The sequence below is a fragment of the Delphinus delphis genome, chromosome 8 (genome assembly GCF_949987515.2).
Source record: "Delphinus delphis chromosome 8, mDelDel1.2, whole genome shotgun sequence".
Taxonomy (NCBI): domain Eukaryota; kingdom Metazoa; phylum Chordata; class Mammalia; order Artiodactyla; family Delphinidae; genus Delphinus; species Delphinus delphis.
In genome coordinates, this window is record NC_082690.1 from 45249242 (window position 1) to 45268567 (window position 19326).

General features: G+C 38.2%; 1 protein-coding gene across 5 annotated transcripts in view; it reads left to right on the forward strand.

The window, feature by feature from the left end:
* GRM5 (glutamate metabotropic receptor 5) overlaps positions 1 to 19326 on the forward strand; it is a 535807-nt gene that overhangs the window by 190235 nt on the left and 326246 nt on the right. For all 5 annotated transcript variants that reach the window (XM_060018122.1, XM_060018126.1, XM_060018127.1 and 2 more), the window contains exon 2: positions 1624 to 1873. In XM_060018122.1, the coding sequence (XP_059874105.1) occupies positions 1624 to 1873 (250 nt within the window). The remainder of the gene's footprint in view (positions 1 to 1623; positions 1874 to 19326) is intronic.

The window sequence follows — 19326 nt, forward strand, 5'->3', positions numbered from 1 at the left end:
AGCTGGCCTGTTCTGCTTTGCCCTTTACAGTTTGTTCATGAGGATAAACTTACACAAAAACCCACCCTCAAAGTCTGAGGCTCTCATTTGCAACAAGGCACCCCTGCTAAGATGGAGCACACACAGGGCCAGGAGGGAGAGGATAGATTTTCAAATCAAGACTCTGCCATCTGCTTGTTAAATGTGAACTTCAGTTTTATCAGCTGCGAAGGGAAGATAATAGTACCTTTATCACAGAGCTGGTGTAAGTAGCATGAGCTCATATATATGAACTAACTTTCCAAACATCAAAATGTTACATGAGTATAGTTATTTATAAGTTATCTCTATTATCATCGTACAGTGAAATGTATGCAATCGAATGACTTGTACTTGCTTGTTCATTTGAGATTAACTCCTCCTGATGAAATGCCATTTCCTAGGTCTAGTTGATTGCTAGGCCACTTACATCCCACAGCTTGGCTGTCTTGTAATAGTCTCTTGTAATTCTCAAATCAGTCGCCCTTACCCACCTAATCTTTTGAAAACTCAGAAAATGAACTTGTCATAATTCATAGGGCCTCAGAAGGCTCCCAAAATATCTAAACTTGAAGCATCATGACCTTTAAATAGGAAAGAGAAACACAGATATAATTGGGCTTCTGAGTCTCGTAAAAGTCAGCCGTAGAAGAATGGAGGGAGCAGAATCTGCACTCTTAGGCAGATCTGTGAATGGAATGGAACTTTCCACCTACTGGGGATATTAACTCTGGGCCATTGTAAACCTAACTGCCTCATCTGTTTTCTTATCTGTAGAAGGAGGTCATAATATATTTCTCAATATATTCTTCTGAGAGTTAAATGAGGTCACATATATAATAATCTTGACACACTTCCTGGCCTATAAGTGATTGTCAATATTGATCCCCATGTTCCATAATTTTAAAAGACCACCATCAGTCCTTAACCCCAAAACTTTGCAAAATACTTTGGAATTATTCCCCCATATATCGGTAATTTTTCAATGGTTATATATAATAAAACTTTAAATGTTTTAAATGAGCTAATACATTTATCTGTGACAAGACTAAAATCTCAATCAAGGATCTGGAATTTTCACTTGGGTTAAAACCACAAACTCTCATGATTATTTATGAAATATATGGATAATATTCTATAAAATAAAATACTCTAAGACTTGTACATCTATACTATATAAAGTATATGTATTGCATCTGTGTATAATGTCTTTAAACACAAAAATCTGAATCGGTGGGGTAAGAAGATCATATAATGAGAAACAAAATGAAGTGATACAGAATGAAAAGATAGCAGATAAATATTTTCCATCATCTCACATTAGAATATGAGTTTTTTTGAGTCAAAGGGGGAGCCCAATTGCTTGTATTTTTGTAATATTCTCTCTGAGTGAAAAAGTTTTAAAAGATCAATGCATATATGTATCTTGTAGTTTCATTGTAAACTGCCCAGATATGCAAGTCAGTGAAAAAGCAAAACCTCACTCAGATCTTCAGGTTCCAAATCCAACACTACCAGGTGACCTTCATGCTCCCAGCACTTCTGTGTTCCAACTCTACCCAATGAATCCAACATTCTCCCCTCTGCTTATCTGTTTCCACACAGGCAACTATGGAGAAAGTGGGATGGAAGCGTTCAAAGATATGTCAGCCAAGGAAGGGATTTGCATCGCTCACTCTTACAAAATCTATAGCAACGCGGGGGAGCAGAGCTTCGATAAACTGCTGAAGAAGCTCAGGAGTCACCTGCCCAAGGCCCGGGTGGTGGCCTGCTTCTGCGAGGGCATGACGGTGAGAGGTCTGCTGATGGCCATGAGGCGCCTGGGGCTGGCAGGAGAATTTCTGCTTCTGGGCAGGTAAGTGACAAGGAGAAAATTCACATGGAAGTAAAGTCAGGAATTTGGGAAAATCAAAGGGTATCTTTTGGTGCCTAAAGACAGATGCTTTGGAAGCTTAATCTGTGTAGTGGAAGTAGAGCTTAAAAATCATAAAACACCAGAGCCTGAAAATAATCATGGAAAATAAGTAGATATGCCATGTGCTGATTACTGATAATAACAAGAATCAACATATGAAAATGATGAGTCCTTCAGTCCTCAAAAACTAATTGTAAGGAAATGAGAAGGATTTTTAAATTCTTGCATAATTCCCTTGGAGGTAAACACATTTCAAACTTTATGCTGTTGCTTCTGAAATTGATTCTGAGAATGGCTATGTAAGCTTGTTTTATAAGACAGAATCTTAGACTTTGGGGATGGAACGTGAGGAATTGCTTCTAGAACTAATTGTAAAAGCATTCGTAATTTGGCTCATTATTTTCTATTGCAAAAGTGTTATCACGTCGCCTGATCACTCACATTGTTACCAGACCAGTTTCTAAAAGATTAACTTCTGCAGGGACTGACTTTCATTATCTGGATAATGCACTTGATTGGCACAGCTCAGCTCATTTCTTCCTGATCCTGTTGAGTCAGCGTATTAGTTAGGGTTCTGCAAAGAAATAGAAACAGTAATGTATGTCTATGGAGAGAGATACCCGGGAGAGTCAGTGTTACAGCTGTGGTCTGAAAGCTGGCAGGCTTGAGACCCAAGAAAAGCCAATGTTTCAGTTCAAGTCTGAAGGCCAGAAAAGACTAATATCTCAACACAAGCAAGTCATGAAGGAGTTTTCCTCAGCCTTTTTCAGGACTTCAATTGATTGGATGAGCCCACCCAATTTAGGGAGAATAAACGTCATTACTCAGTCTACCCATACTAATGTTAATCTCATCCAGAAACACCCTCATAGACAGAATAATGTTTGGCCAAACGTTTTGTCACCCTGTGGCCCAATCAAGATGTCACATAAAATTAATCATCACAGTCAAGTCAACACCATAGTTTTAACAGGAATGCAGTTCACCATTTCATACCTTTAAAAAGTTACCATGTTATCACATATCTTTTCTCAATAGGTAGCCAACTTAAAGAACAGAGAAAACCTTCAGAACCATTGCATCTTTCTCAGTATTACTGTCCAAAATAAAAGGCCAACTCACTTGTTATTAACTTTTGATGGCTCATTATAGAAAACATGCTTCCTTTATTTGTGAACATGTGTAACTGACCTTCTGTGATCAGACTTCGCTCCTACTCGGCTACATTTTATGACAGCCAGTTTATGTACCTAAGTCTTTTCTGTCTGAGCTTATGGCAATAGATTGATGGGACTGTTTTATATGAGGCCAACCATCCTTCATAAAAATGATACTGAGATTCCTTTCTCATCGATGCCATACATTTTGTCTAAAATCGTCCCTAGTTGGCAAGAGTGATGCATCAGTTCATTTCATGTAATCCAAGAACATTCTCACTGCCAATATTCTGAAAGTCCAAAGTGCAGTGTTACCAGTGGGATAGAAAGAACAAGAAAGGAAGACGCTGGCTTGAAACAGTCCTGTTTTCCCTTGGGGGGTGGGGAATGGGGGATAAGGGATTCTGTAGCTCCTATTTGCCGCTTTGCCAACATTAATAAACAAGTCAGCAGCACTTGTTTTTCAGCCATATGTTATGTCACAAACAAATGCTTTTTGATCGCATGTACCCAAGAAAAATAGGTTGGTATCTACTGTATTTGCCATTTTCCATCTACATTTTTTGCCAGCAGCATCACAAGGCCAAAATTCAGTATTTTGTATATTTAAAATTTTATTCTGTATATGCTGTTTGTAAGAAGTTCTTTTCAAATCATTTCATCCATGAAATAATAGATTTATAACCTTTAATTATATTTCCTAATTCTCTCATTTATTGGCCAATAATAATTCAACATTTGCTTGAGCACCAGTTCATCTTTGAGCAATGTTGTTAGAAAAATCCTCCTTTCTCTGAATTTTAAAAATGTCTCTCTGTAGTTTCCACATCTTGGATCATATTATTTTCTTTGCAGGTGACATGTGATACTCTTTACAGTATTTGGAAACAACATTATGGTCCTTAGTCTCCTTCACCTTCTCATGAAATTCCCACTTCTTCCATTCCTACTTCTTCATAGTGAAAAGGCACTGTGGGTATTAATAAAACCATTTATCAGGACCATTTATAGGATCATTTATTAACTGCTGTGTGCCAATTACTGCACTAACCACTTTACATGCATTGTTTCATTTAATTATTCATTTGACAAATATTGAGTGGCTAGTATCTGTTAAGATGCTTGGAATACATCAGTGAACAAAATAGACAGTAATCACTACCCTTATGGACCTTACAGATGATAAGTTAGATAGAAGGAAATAAGTGCTGTGAAAAAAATCTAAGAACAGCTTGCATGATGAGTACTATTATCATCTCCATTTTATACACAAGGACTCTTAAGACTCAATAAATGCTGAGAAATAATAATATGATATATAGACGTATGCCATGAAGACAAAATTTTAAATGTCTATGTAAGTCTAGAAACTGAGCAGTTAGCACTACGTTCTGCTGCTTCTTAGTAAGTTTAAAATATTCCTGTTAGTAAAAGTGGAGATCTAGGACACTGAGCAGAAAAGCAGAACTTCATAGTTGTAAGAGAATTTAGAACATCTATCCACTCTCATTTTACAAATGAGGAAACTGATACCACAAACATTTGAATGACATGGTCAAGGTCACACAAAAGCCCAATTACCATGATTCAAAATCTTGTGCTTTTCTCTACTAACCTGTCTCCTATAGAATAGAAACAGGGGAGAAGTTATTATCTGACAGCAAATCCCTGGTTCTTCATAGACCCTCAGTGGAGAAAAAAGAAACTATCCTAGATAATTCCAATTGAAGTTAGCATTTTTATATTAATGTTCCCTCCTAAAAACTCTTATTCAACTCACCCTATACTCCTCCTAGAATTTTAGGATAATTTTGTTTGCATACACTCCCCAATCTCTCTTTCTGCTCCTTCCTTCCCCTACCCCCAACTCAAACTTGGGTGGATAGTTCTTATAAACTAGAAGTCAAAGCTAAGAGAAAGACCCTATATTCAGAATGTCCTAGAGGTTTCCACATTTAACAGCTATAGTTACTTAAAAATCTATCCAGCTGCCTTGGGACAGGCATGTTTAATGGAGTCATTCAACTAAAATGTTAGGCAGGTCTAAGAACTCTGCTGCCAAGACAACCTCATCTATCAACATACCTCACCATCTGTGTTGCACATCTGTAGAATGTTAGAGTGACATAGACCTGGCCACTGGGTCTTCTCATTTGAACTCTGGTTAATCTGTTGTCTTACTGACAATAAAAATGTCCTCTCCAGGTCCCGGAAATAGTCTTGCTAAACACTTTAGCCCTGGCGGCAGGATGAGATCAATAATCTGAATGGTAATGACATTTCTAAAGGGGCTTATTTTTCTAGAATGGATACAGTGTTTTAGATCTTGACTTGGGAAAATATTATTTGAGATGTATTATTCACAAGTTGTAAGCCTAAAAATGTGGAAACAAGGACCAATTTTTAGCAAATTAACAATGTAAAGATCGTTTTATCTTATCTGTGATTAACTAAAACTATTTAGCTATTTGAATTAAGAATTTCTGTCCTTCAATGTTATGATAGTTACCAGGACGCAAGAAAAAATGTACTTAAATTTCAAAACGAATTGGGAATTATTACCAGTGTTTCTTTTCTTTATGCACAGGTTACTGATTTCAAGACACATTTTTTTTTTTAGCTTTTAAAATGTTTTCTTAAATTGAAGTATAGTTGATTTACAATGTTGCATTAATTTCTTCTGTACAGCAAAGTTATTCAGTTATACATATATATATATATTTTTTCATATTCTTTTCCTTTATGGTTTAATCTCAGGATATAGAATATAGTTCCCTGTGCTACAGAGTAAGACCTTGTCGTTTATCCATTCTACATATACTAGTTTGCATCTGCTAACCCCAAACTCCCATTCCATCCCTCTCCCATCACCCCCCCTTACCCTTGACAACCATGAGTCTGTTCTCTATGTCTGCGAGTCTGTTTCTGTTTCGTAGATAAGTTGATTTGTGTCATATTTTAGATTCCACATGTAAGAGATATAATATGGTTTTCATCTTTCTTTTTCTGACTTACTTTGCTTAGTATGATAATCTCTAGGTCCATCCATGTTGCTGCAAATGGCATTATTTCATTCTTTCTTATGGCTGAGTAATATTCCATTATATTGATATATATGTACCACATCTTCTTTAACCATTCATCTGTTGATAGACATATAGGTTGTTTCCATGTCTTAGCTATTGTGAATAGTACTGCTGTGAACGTAAGGATGCATGTATCTTTTTGAATTATAGTTTTCTCTGGACATATGCCCAGGAGTGTGATTGCTGGATCATATGGCAACTCTATTTTTAATTTTCTGAGGAACCTCCGTACAGTTTGCCATAGTTGCTGTACTATTTCACCCCTCTAGTTGGTCACAAAGCACCAAACTGAGCTCCCTGTGCTATGCAGCTGCTTCCCATTAGCTATCTGTTTTACATTTCATAGTGTATATATGTCAATGCTACTCTCTCACTTCGTCCCAGCTTCCTCTTATCTCTCCCTGTGTCCTAAAGTCCGTTCTCTATGTCTGTGTCTTTATTCCTGTCCTATCCCTAGGTTCATTAGAACCTTTTTTTTTTTTAGATTCCATATATATATATATGTTAGCATATGGTACTTGTTTTTCCCTTTGTGACTTATTTCACTCTGTATGACAGACTCTATGTCCATCCACCTCACTACAAATAACTCAACTTCGTTTCTTTTTATGGCTGAGTAATATACCATGGTATATATGTGCCACATCTTCTTTATCCATACATCTGTCAATGGACATTTAGGTTGCTTCCACGTCCTGGCTATTGTAAATAGTGCTGCAGTGAACATTGTAGTACATGTCTCTTTTTGAATTACGGTTTTCTTACGGTATATGTCCAGTAGTGGGATTGCTGGGTCCTATGGTAGTTCTACTTTTAGTGTTTTAGAGAACCTCTATACTGTTCTCCGTAATGGCTCTATCAATTTACATTCCCACCAACAGTGCAAGAGGTTCCCTTTTCTCCACACCCCCTCCAGCATTTATTGTTTGTAGATTTTTTGATGATGGCCATACTGACCGGTGTGAGGTGATACCTCACTGTGGTTTTGATTTGCATTTCTCTAATGATTAGTGATGTTGGGCATCCTTTCATGTGTTTTTGGCAATCTGTATGTCTTCTTTGGAGAAATGTCTGTTTAGGTCTTCCGCCCATTTTTGGATTGGGTTGTTTGTTTTTTTTATATTGAGCTGCATGAGCTGCTTGTAAATTTTGGAGATTAATCCTTTGTCAGTTGCTTCATTTGCAAATATTTTCTCCCATTCTGAGGAGTGTCTTTTGGTCTTGTTTAAGGTTTCCTTTGCTCTGCAAAAGCTTTGAAGTTTCATTAGGTCCCATTTCTTTATTTTTTTTTTTATTTCCATTTCTCTAGGAGGTGGGTCAAAAAGGATCTTGCTGTGATTTATGTCAGAGAGTGTTCTGCCTATGTTTTCCTCTAAGAGTTTGATAGTGTCTGGCCTTATATTGAGGTCTTTAATCCATTTTGAGTTTATGCTGGTGTATGGTGTTAGGAAGTGTTCTAATTTCATTTTTTTACATGTAGCTGTCCAGTTTTCCCAGCACCACTTATTGAAGAGTCTGTCTTTTCCCATTGTATATTCTTGCCTGTTTTGTCAATGATAACATGACAGTATGTGCGTGGATTTATCTCTGGGCTTTTGATCCTATTCCATTGATCTATATTTCTGTTGTTGTGCCAGTACAATACTGTCTTCATTCCTGTAGCTTTGTAGTATAGTCTGAAATCAGGGACCTGATTCCTCCAGCTCCATTTTATTTTCTCAAGATTGCTTTGGCTATTCGGGGTCTTTTGTGTTTCCATACAAATTGTAAAATATTTTGTTCTAATTCTGTGAAAAATGCCATTGGTAGTTTGATAGGGATTGCACTGAATCTGTGGATTGCTTTAGGCAGTATAGTCATTTTCACAATGTTGATTTTTCCAATCCGAGAACATAGTATATCTCTCCATCTGTTTGTATCGTCTTTAATTTGTTTCAGCAGTGTCTTATAGTTTTCTGCATACAGGTCTTTTGTCTCCTTAGGTAGGTTTATTCCTAGGTATTTTATTCTTTTTGTTGCAACGGTAAATGTGAGTGTTTCCTTAATTTCTCTTTCAGATATTTCGTTGTTAGTGCATAGGAATGCAAGAGATTTCTGTGCATTAATTTTGTATCCTGCTACTTTACCAAATTCACTGATTAGCTCTAGGAGTTTTCTGTAGCATCTTTAGGATTCCCTATGTATAGTAACCTGTCAACTGCAAACAGTGACAGCTTTATTTCTTCTTTTCCGATTTGGATTCCTTTTATTTCTTTTTCTTCTCTGATGGCCGTGGCTAAAACTTCCAAAACTATGTTGAATAATAGTGGTGAGAGTGGGCAACCTTGTCTTTTTTCTGATCTTAGAGGAAATGGTTTCAGTTTTTCACCATTGAGGACAATGTTGGCTTTGGGTTTGTCATATATGGCCTTTATTATGTTGAGGTAAGTTCCCTCTATTCCTACTTTCTGGAGAGTATTTATCATAAATCGGTGTTGAATTTTCTCAAAAGCTTTTTCTGCATCTATTGAGATTATCATATGGTTTTTCTCCTTCAATTTGTTAATAAGGTGTATCATATTGATTGATTTGCATATACTGAAGAATCCTTGCATTCCTGGGATAAAACCCACTTGATCATGGTGTATGATTCTTTTAATGTGCTCTTGGGTTCTGTTTGCTAGTATTTTGTTGAGGAGTTTTGCATCTATGTTCATCAGTGATATTGGTCTATAATTTTCCTTTTTTGTGACATCTTTTTCTGGTTTTGGTATCAGGGTGATGGTGGCCTTGTAGAATGAGTTTGGGAGTGTTCCTCCCTCTGCTATATTTTGGAGGACTTTGAGAAGAATAGGTGTTAGCTCTGCTCTAAATGTTTGATAGAATTCTCCTGTGAAGCCATCTGGCCCTGGGCTTTTGATTGTTGGAAGATTTTTAATCACAGTTTCAATTTCAGTGCTTGTGATTGGTCTGCTCATATGTTCTGTTTCTTTCTGGTTCAGTCTTGGCAGGTTGTACTTTTCTAAGAATTTGTCCATTTCTTCCAGATTGTCCATTTTATTGGCATATAGTTGCTTGTAGTAATCTCTCATGATCCTTTATATTTCTGCGGTGTCAGTTGTTACTTCTACTTTTTCACTTGTAATTCTGTTGATTTGAGTCTTCTCCCTTTTTTTCTTGATGAGTCTGGCTAATGGTTTATCAATTTTGTTTATCTTCTCAAAGAACCAGCTTATAGTTTTATTGATCTTTGCTCTCATTTCCTTCATTTCTTTTTTATTTATTTCTGATCTGATCTTTATGATTTCTTTCCTTCTGCTAACTTTGGGGTTTTTTGTTCGTCTTTCTCTAATTGCTTAGGTGTAAGGTTAGGTTGTTTATTTGAGATGTTTCTTAAGGTAGGATTGTATTGCTATAAACTTCCTTCTGAGAACTGCTTTTGCTGTATCCCATAGGTTTTGGGTTGTCGTGTTTTCATTGTCATTTGTTTCTAGGTAGTTTTTGATTTCCTCTTTGATTTCTTCAGTGATCTCTTGGATACTGAGTAGTGTATTGTTTAGCATCCATGTGTTTGTATATTTTACAGTTTTTTTCCTGTAATTAATATCTAGTTTCATAGTGTTATGGTTGGAAAAGATACTTGATACGATTTCAATTTTCTGAAATTTACCAAGACTTGTTTTTTTACCCAAGATATGATCTATCCTGGAGAATGTTCCATGAACATTTGAGAAGAAGGTGTATTCTGTTGTTTTGGGGTAGAATGTCCTATAAATATCAATTAAGTGCATCTGGTTTAATGTGTCATTTAAAGCTTGTGTTTCCTTATTTATTTTCATTTTGGATGACCTGTCCATTTGTGAAAGGGGGGTGTTACAGTCCCCTATTATTATTGTGTTACTGTCGATTTCCCCTTTTATGGCTGTTAGCATTTGCTTTATGTATTGAGGTGCTCCTATGTTGGGTGCATGGATATTTACAACTGTTATATCTTCTTGTTGGATTGATCCCTTGATCATTACATAGTGTCCTTCTTTGTCTCTTGTAATAGCCTTTATTTTAAAGTCTATTTTGTCTGATATGAGTATTGCTACTCCAGCTTTCTTTTGATTTCCATTTACATGGAATATCTTTTTCCATCCCCTCATTTTCAGTCTGTATGTGTCCCTAGGTTGGAAGTGGGTCTCTTGTAGACAGCATATATTGGGGTCTTGTTTTTGTATGCATTCAGCCAGTCTGTGTCTTTTGGTTGGGGCATTTAATCCATATACATTTAAGGTAATTATTGATATGTATGTTCCCTATTCCCATTTTCTTAATTGTTTTGGGTTTGTTTTTGTAGGTCTTTTCCTTCTCTTGTGTTTCCTGCCTAGAGAAGTTCCTTTAGCATGTTGTAAAGCTGGTCTGGTTGTGCTGAATTCTCTTAACTTTTGCTTGTCTGTAAAGGTTTTAATTTCTCCATCAAATCTGAATGAGATCCATGCTGTGTAGAGTAATCGTGGTTATAGGCTTTTCCCTTTCATACTTTAAGTATGTCCTGCCACTCCCTTCTGGCTTGTAGAGTTTCTGCTGAAAGGTCAGCTGTTAACCTTATGGGCGATCCCTTGTATGTTATTTGTTGTGTTTCCCTTGCTGCTTTTAATATTTTTTCTTTGTATTTAATTTTTGCTTGTTTGAGTAATATTGTCTTGGATTTATCCTGTGTAGGACTCTCTGCTTCCTGGATATGACTGACTATTGCCTTTCCCATATTAGGGAAGTTTTCAACTATAATCTCTTCAAATATTTTCTCTGACCCTTTCTTTTTCTCTTCTTCCTCTGGGCCCCCTATAATTCAAGTGTTGGTGCATTTAATGTTGTACCAGAGATCTCTGAGACTGTCCTCAATTCTTTTCACTCTTTTTTCTTTATTCTGCTCTGCAGCAGTTATTTCCACTGTTTCATCTTCCAGGTCACTTACCCGTTCTTCTGCCTCAGTTATTCTGCTATTGATTCCTTCTAGAGTATTTTTAATTTCAGTTTTTGTGTTGTTCGTCACTGTTTGTTTGCTCTTTAGTTCTTCTAGGTCCTTTTTAAACCTTTCTTGTTTTTTCTCCATTCTATTTCCAAGATTTTGGATCATCTTTACTACCATTACTCTGAATTCTTTTTCAGGTAGACTGCCTATTTCTTCTTCATTTGTTTGGTTTGGTGGGCCTTTACCTGCTCCTTCATCTGCTGCATATTTCTCTGTCTTCTCATTTTGTTTAACTTACTGTGTTTGGGGTCTCCTTTTCGCAGGTTGCAGGTTCGTAGTTCCCTTTGTTTTTAGTCTGGTCCCAGTGGGTGAGGTTGATTCAGTGGCTTGTGTAAGCTTCCTGGTGGACGTGCCTGTGTTCTAGTTGGTGAGGCTGGATCTTGTCCTTCTGTTGGGCAGGGCCATGTCTGGTGGTGTGTTTTGTGGTGTCTGTGAACTTAGTATGACTTTAGGCAGCCTCTTTGCTAATGGATGTGGTTGTGTTCCTGTCTTGCTAGTTGTTTGGCATGGGGCATCCAGTACTAGAGCTTCTGGCCATTGGGTGGAGCTGGGTCCTAGTGTTGAGGTGGAGATCTCTGGGAGAGCTCTCGCTGATTGATATTATGTGGGGCTGAGAGGTCTATGCTGGTGGTCCAAAGTCCTGGACTTGGCTCTCCCACCTTGGATCGTCAGGCCTGACACCTGGCTGGAGCACCAAGAGCCTGCCAGCCACATGGCTCAGAAGCAAAGAAAGAAAAAAAAAAGGAAATAAAACCAAAAACAGACAGAACCCCAAACCAAATGGTAAAAGCAAATATAAACAGACAAAAGCACACAAAGAAACACACACACACATACTCATAAAAAATATAGAAACAAACAACCAACAACAGCAACAAAAAAACAAACAGTGAGAACCCTAGGACAAATGGTAAAAGCAAACGTAAACAGATAAAATCACACAAAGAAACATCCACATACACACTCACAAAAAGAGAAAAAAGAAAAAATATATATAAATAAAATTTAAAAAATAAAATAAAAAAAGAGACCAACCAAACCAATAAATAAATCCACCAATGATAACAAACACTAAAAACTAAACTAAGATAAAGAGAAAAATCAGAAACAAATAGATGCAGAAGTCAAACTGCAAGTCTACAGTTTCTCCCAACATCCACCGCCTCAATTTTGGGAATATTCATTGTCTGTTCAAGTATTCCATAGATGCAGGGTTCATCAAGTTGACTGTGGGTATTTAATCTGCTGCTCCTGAGGCTGTATGGAGAAATTTCCCTTTCTCTTCTTTTTTTTCAGAGTTCCTGGGGTTCAGCTTTGGTTTTGGCTCCGCCTCTGCATGTAGGTTGCCCTCAGGTGTCTGTTCCCCGCCCAGACAGGAGGGAGTTAAGGCAGCGGCTGACTAGGGCTCTCTTGCTCACTCAGTCTGGGGAGAGGGAAGGTTACAGTAGTCATAACTGGTATGTAGGCCGAGCCTGCGGTGGCAGAGACTGGTGTGATGTTGCAGCAGCCTGAGGCCACTGTGTGTTCTTCCGGGGAAGTTGTCCCTGGATCTCGGGACCCTGGCAGTGGCGGTGTGCACAGGCTCCCTGGGGTGTGTGGGTAGTGACCTGTGCTTGCACATAGGATTCTTGGTGGCAGTGGTGGCAGTGTTAGCGTTACATGCCCATCTCTGGAGTCTGAGCTGATAGCCGAGGCTCACACCCATCTCTGGAGGTCATTTAGGTGGTGCTCTGCCTTCTGTGGGCGCACAGAGCAGGAATCCCCTCTCCTCGTGCACCCAGAAACAATGGTCTCTTGCCTCTTAGGCAGCTCCAGACTTTTTCCTGGTCTCCCTCCCGGCTAGCCGTGGTGCACTAACCCCTTCAGGCTGTGTTCACACAGCTAACTGCAGTCCTCTCCCTGGGATCTGACCGAAGCCCGAGCCTCAGCTTCCAGCCCGCACCCGCCCCAGAGGGTGAGCAGACAAGCTGCTCAGGCTGGTGAGTGTCGGTCGGCCCTGATCCTCTGTGCGGGAATCTCTCCACTTTGCCTTCTGCACCCCTGTTGCTGTGCTCTCCTCTGTGGCTCTGAAGCTTCCCCCCTGCCCACCCCCCACCCCCGCCAGTGAAGGGGCTCCCTAGTGTGTGGAAACTTTTCCTCCTTCAACAGCTCCCTCCCAGAGGTGCAGATCCCATCCCTATTCTTCTTTTGTTTGTTTGTTTTGGGGTTTTTAAAATATTATTTATTTATTTTCGGCTGTGTTGGGTCTTCATTGCTGCGCTCAGGCTTTCTCTAGTTGCAGCGAGTGGGGGCTACTCTTCGTTGCAGTGTGTGGGCTTCTTATTGCAGCGGCTTCTCTTGTGTGGAGCACGGGCTCTAGGTGTGCAGGCTTCAGTAGTTGTGGCACATGGGCTCAGTAGTTGTGGCTTGCAGGCTCTAGAGTGCAGCCTTAGTAGTTGTGGCGTATGGGCTTAGTTGCTTCATGGCATGTGGGATCTTCCCGGACCAGGGCTCAAACCCGTGTCCCCTGCATTGGGAGGTGGATTCTTAACCACTGCGCCACCAGGGAAGCCCCCTGTCCCTATTCTTTTGTCTCTGTTTTTTCTTTTGCCCTACCCAGGCATGTGGGGATTTTCTTGCCTTTTGAGAAGTCTCAGGTCTTCTGCCAGCGTTCAGTAGGTGCTCTGTAGGAGTTGTTCCACATGTAGGTGTATTTTTGACGTATTTGTGGGGAGGAAGGTGAGATCCACATCTTACTCCTCCGCCATCTTGAAGGTCTCCCATTCGGTGTAATTTAATTGTAATGTGAAAAAAAAGTTGTTTTTTGTAAGATATTTATAATTTACTTACAATTCCCCCCAGTCCAATGCAGTGTACCAGTCAGAGGTCATTTTTATCAAAGGCAGTAATGCTGGGAAACAGTTGACATTCTACTTTTATCAAGTTGCCAGGAGTACAGTGCCGAACAGTTAGGCAGAAGTTAAATACTCATGCAGAAGGGTTAAAGGTCTTGGCTAACACTTTACCACAAAATTTGTCACAGTTTATTTAGCCAGCCCCCATCTCCATGGACCTTTTGGTTGTTTCCAGTCTTTTATTACTGTAAATTATGTTGTAATATATAACCACAGGCATGTGCTTTTTCATATTTATAGAGATGAATCTTCATGGTAGATTCTTGGAAGTGGGATCGGCTAGATCAAAAGAGAAATGCAGATGTACTTTTGTCAGATAGTGTCAAATTCCCCACCATAAGGGTTGAACAATTGTGTTTTCCCTTCAGTAATATGTGGAAAGTAGCTCTTTCCCTTCAGCTTTTCTGACAGGATATGTGTCAAGCTTTTCATTTATGAATCTGATATTTGAAAAATGGTATATCAGGGGAATATAATTTGTATTTATTTTGTTATGCACAAGGTTATACCTTGTTTTCTGATGCTAAAGTTTAATGAACCATCTATATACATCTTTTGTCCATCTTTTTTTTTTTTTTTTTTTTTTTGTGGTACGTGGGCCTCTCACTGTTGTGGCCTCTCCCGTTGTGGAGCACAGGCTCTGGACGTGCAGGCTCAGCGGCCATGGCTCACGGGCCCAGCCGCTCCGTGGCATGTGGGATCCTCCCGGACTGGGGCACGAACCCGTGTTCCCTGCATCGGCAGGCAGACTCTCAACCACTGCGCCACCAGGGAAGCCCTGTCCATCTTTTATTAGGTTAAAAAAAAGTAATTTTCATTGAGTTCCCATTATGTGTTAGAGGACAAGTAGAGTGGGAAAGAGAGGAGGGGAGCAGGAGAGGAAAGGAGATGATGAGAGGAAAGAGAGAGAGAGGGGGAAATTTAATGTTTTAAGTAATATGGGATGTGTCAAGTTTTAGATGCCTTTAAGTTTGCTAATAATATCCCCACTTTATAGGGGAGAAAATTGAGACTCAAAGTGGTTAAATGACTGGACAAGATCACACTAGTTTCTTATCCTAGTGGCCATTCTAAGTATCACAAAGAGAGAAGTCTTTTAGCAACATCAATGTTTGTACATTTATGATAGCGTCAATTTAATTTTGATTCAGTTTTGTTTTTGTTGTTTTAGGTTATCCTTTGAAAATTAAATAAACCTAGTAAAATGACTTAAAATTTGTTGGAAGTTTTGTGATAAATTTGTAATGTAAATAAAGCCAGCTAAACTATGTCCCACTTTGCCTGGAGTTGTTTTACTCCTTTTCTTCATTTGAGTTGGGAAGACCAGACTAATTGCATAATGTTCAGTCTATAAACAGCCTGTTCGTTGTTTAGATGCATCTGCCTCAGACCATATGCAAAACTCTCTAAACCATATGGGTTGAGAACAGAGAATAAGGGAAGCATGTGTGAAGAAATTTGGAGAGGAACCTAGGAGACAGTATTTTCAGCCTTGTAGCATTTTAATATTTATTTCATCATTGGAGAAAGCTTTTTTGTGGGTATGAGAATATAACAGGTGTGATTTTCCAAAAGATAATCCTGGGCTATGGCTTATGGATTAGAAGAGGTGAGATGGATATAGGGGAACCAGTGTCCCTAACAAAAATTATACTGTGATAGACTAAGGCAGTGTGGATGATGAAATGGAGGGCAGACCATGATCTACTTAGTAATTAAAATACGATTATTACCTTGTTTGTGATGATGGTATCGGGGTATATATGTATGTCCAAACTCATCAAAATGTATTCATTAAATATGTGCAACTTTTTGTACATTATGTACAACTTAACAAAGTTGAAAAAAATCTGTAGGAGCTGCTGATGTGTTTATATTAAGGAGTGTAGGGAAGATATCAAGGGTGATTACCTAGATTCTTGCATTGTATAACAAAATAGATGATGGTACCTTTATTGAGATGAAGACAATTGGACAAGAACCAGGTATGAGGCAGAGAGCAGATCGTGAGCTTGGTTTTAAGTAAGTTGACCTAAGGTGCATTTTGAACATAAAAATAGCCAAGAAAGCAGGAAAAGATGTAAGTCTGGAGCTCAAAAGAGATACATAGGCTGTAAATAAAAACGAGCAAATCATCTGAATAATTTAGCTTTATTAATGGAAGACATGGCTGTGTATAATTAAAAGAGGAAGTCTAAGAACTTAGCTTTGAGGGACCTCAAAATTGAATGATTAGAAAAAAGATGAACTTGGCAAAGGAGGTAGAGAAAAAGCAAATTCAGAGATCGGGGAGGAAAACCCAGAGAGTGCTGTGACCAATAGAAGAGCATGTATAAAGAAGAGACCACTATCCAGTGGTTAAGACTTGGTGCTTTCACTGCCGTGGCCCCAGGTTCAGTCCCTGGTCTGGGAACTAAGATTCTACAAGCCATGCAGTGAAAGGAAGGAAGGGAGGGAGGGAGGGAGGAAGGAGGAGAGGAAGAAAGGAAGGAATAAGAGACTACCGTGTCAAATGATTCTAGGAAATCAAATGCAAATAATTTTGAGAGGGCCTTTTGGATCTATTGCAGTAGAAGTAATTGATGATTTAGCAAGAGTTGGCTAAATGGAGAAATAAAAACAGAGTCAGAATGAAGTGGCTAAGGAGTAGGAAGTAAGAAAATGAACGCAGGGCATATAATCCCTTTGGGGATTATATTATCACTGCTTTGGGAAGTGAAACTAATAAGGAAAGAAGAATGATAAAACTCTATATTGAGAGAAAATGAGGTAGACAAAGGTTTTTAACATAATATTTTAATTATTTTCCAAAAAGGTAATTTATGATCATGAAAAATAATTTAAACCGTGAACAAAGCTATACAGTAAAAAGCACGTATTTCCACATCTATATCAACACAGGGTACTATTTAATTTTTTGGTGTTTGCTAATGTTATAGGTGAAAATTGGCATCGTAATGTTTAATTTGTAGTTCTTTAATTATGAGTGAGATCGTACATCTTTCATATTTCAATCAATAAGTGATATATATTTATATTTTCTGCAAACTATCTAATCATGCACTTAGTTGATTTGTTTCTGTGTATTTTTCCCTACTGATCTATATAGAAGTGCTTTTATAAATTAAGGAAAACAGATAATTGACAATTTGTAGCAAATATTTTATCTCTTGTCATTTAATTTTACTTTATTTATTGCATTTTGGACAATGCCAAACTTATTTTTTTAGGTATTTTCTTCACATTTTTCTTTTCTGATTCTTGGGATTTGTATATTGCATACAGAGGCCAGTCACAGAGGGTTTTGTTTAATTGGTTGTTTAATTTTAGGATCCAGGTAGAATAGGAGGATTTAATAAATGAAGGGGGGGAACAATTTATAGTATAAATCCCTAAACATGTGAAAATGAGTGACATTTAAAGCGTAGGTGGAGGGAGCAAGTTGAGAAGGTCAACTCCAGAACTGGAACAGAAATAAAAAATTGTGTCAGGGCAAATGTAGGGTTTAAAATTTTGAAAAGAGGAAATACATTTAGTAACTCCCCTTTCTTTGTAAATTTGGAGGCAAGAAGGGAGTGTGTGTGTGTATGTGGGTTTTGCTGAGGGCGGTGCCAGTGGTCTTAAAAGGTATCAGTAGAGATTAGAGAACCAGGAAAACTATACTGTTAATAAGTGGTTTTACATATCATCTTTATTTTATATTACTCCATCTGTTATAAACAATGGGGAGAGGAAGAAGATTTGGCTATACTGTAATAAAGAAATGTTCTTGAAATAACAGCAAATTTAACATTTGTACACGTACTGTCACATCAAGTATTGTAATGAATTCTGTCTGTTAGGGTTTTAAAGTTTGATTAAAACAACAGCCTTGATTCCAAATTAAAAACCAACAGGAATGAGTCATAGAGATTAGTGTATCTTAGCTAATTAGAGACCAAGTCTTAGGTCTGTGACCAAATGGACCTCCTAACACTGCCCTGAAACCTCAGAGTCACAGGCAGTCCTGGACAGTGCAGAACTTTCCTGCTTTAAAATATGGCCTTAAGAATGACAATAGGAAAACTCTTAGGTTCAGAGCAGCAGACGGCTTCAAAAAAGAGGAGGCAGAGTCCCACGTGCTCAACTCTTTCTCCAGTCTCCTCGGACAGATGTCAGTCATTCCCCTGAGCCGAAGAGAGGGCGATGGAGGAGAAAAGCTGTGTGGTTTCCTTCCATGCTTTTTTCTCTCCTAGAGAGTGGGAAAGCCCTCTGAAGTACTGCTTTCTGAAATGTGAAGAGTGAGATATATTCTTCTCCTTCTGAAGCAGATACATAATATTAACTTCACTTTTAGATGAAGACTCTGACGCTCAGAGACATCACTTGTCTCATCAATGTCATCATCTGAAGTTTACATGAAACCAGTTGCTTTATAAGGTGCTGTATGGATCTGACAATGGGAAATGCCCAGAAGGAGAACAGAAGGTCTTGATATTATTGGACAGAGAAGGATTCCTGTGTAAGAGATGAAACTAACTGATATCTTAAAGGCTCTTTCAGTACTTGGGCTTGTGCTTTAGAGGCAGCTGGTAGATTTAAGGCTGATTGCACTTCTAAAATTTTGTTTAGATGAATTTTTTTAATTATTGGATGGTAATAATAGCTCTTTATGGAGTGCTCTTTGTGTCGCAATCGCTGTTTTAAGGGGTTGGTTTTCATGTATTTATTTATTGACTTTTCGTAACAATCCGATTTGAAAGCTGTTGTTATTAACATCATTTTATTGCTGAAGTAACTGAGGCACAGAGAGACAATGAATTTTCTCAAGATCGCACAGGCAGGATGTGGCAGAGAGGGCATTGGACGATAGTCTGTATCCTTAATCACTGTGGTAAACTATCTGGTTCTTTTATAATCTTCAATCTCAGTATAAATTTGATCTGTATGGTATAGAATATTTTATTTTTCTCCATCTTTATTAAAGAAATAATAGTAATTAAAGGTGATTCTGAAAGAAAGATTTCTGTTTTTAAGTAAGATAAAGTCTGGAGCAATCCAACCTTCTGTAAACTGGAAAACTTCAGTGATTAGATGGCCTGTTCAATCTGCATTACTGTTTTTCCATGCACAACTTATTAGGAAAGCACTCTGGTAAAATTTAGCTTACAGGAAAGAGAAAAGTTTAAAGTTGTTTATAAGAATGATCAAACATCTGTGAAGAAACAAAGGCAAACAAAATGTTAGTCTGTGGTGAAACCAGGTGAAATTCATTTGTTCT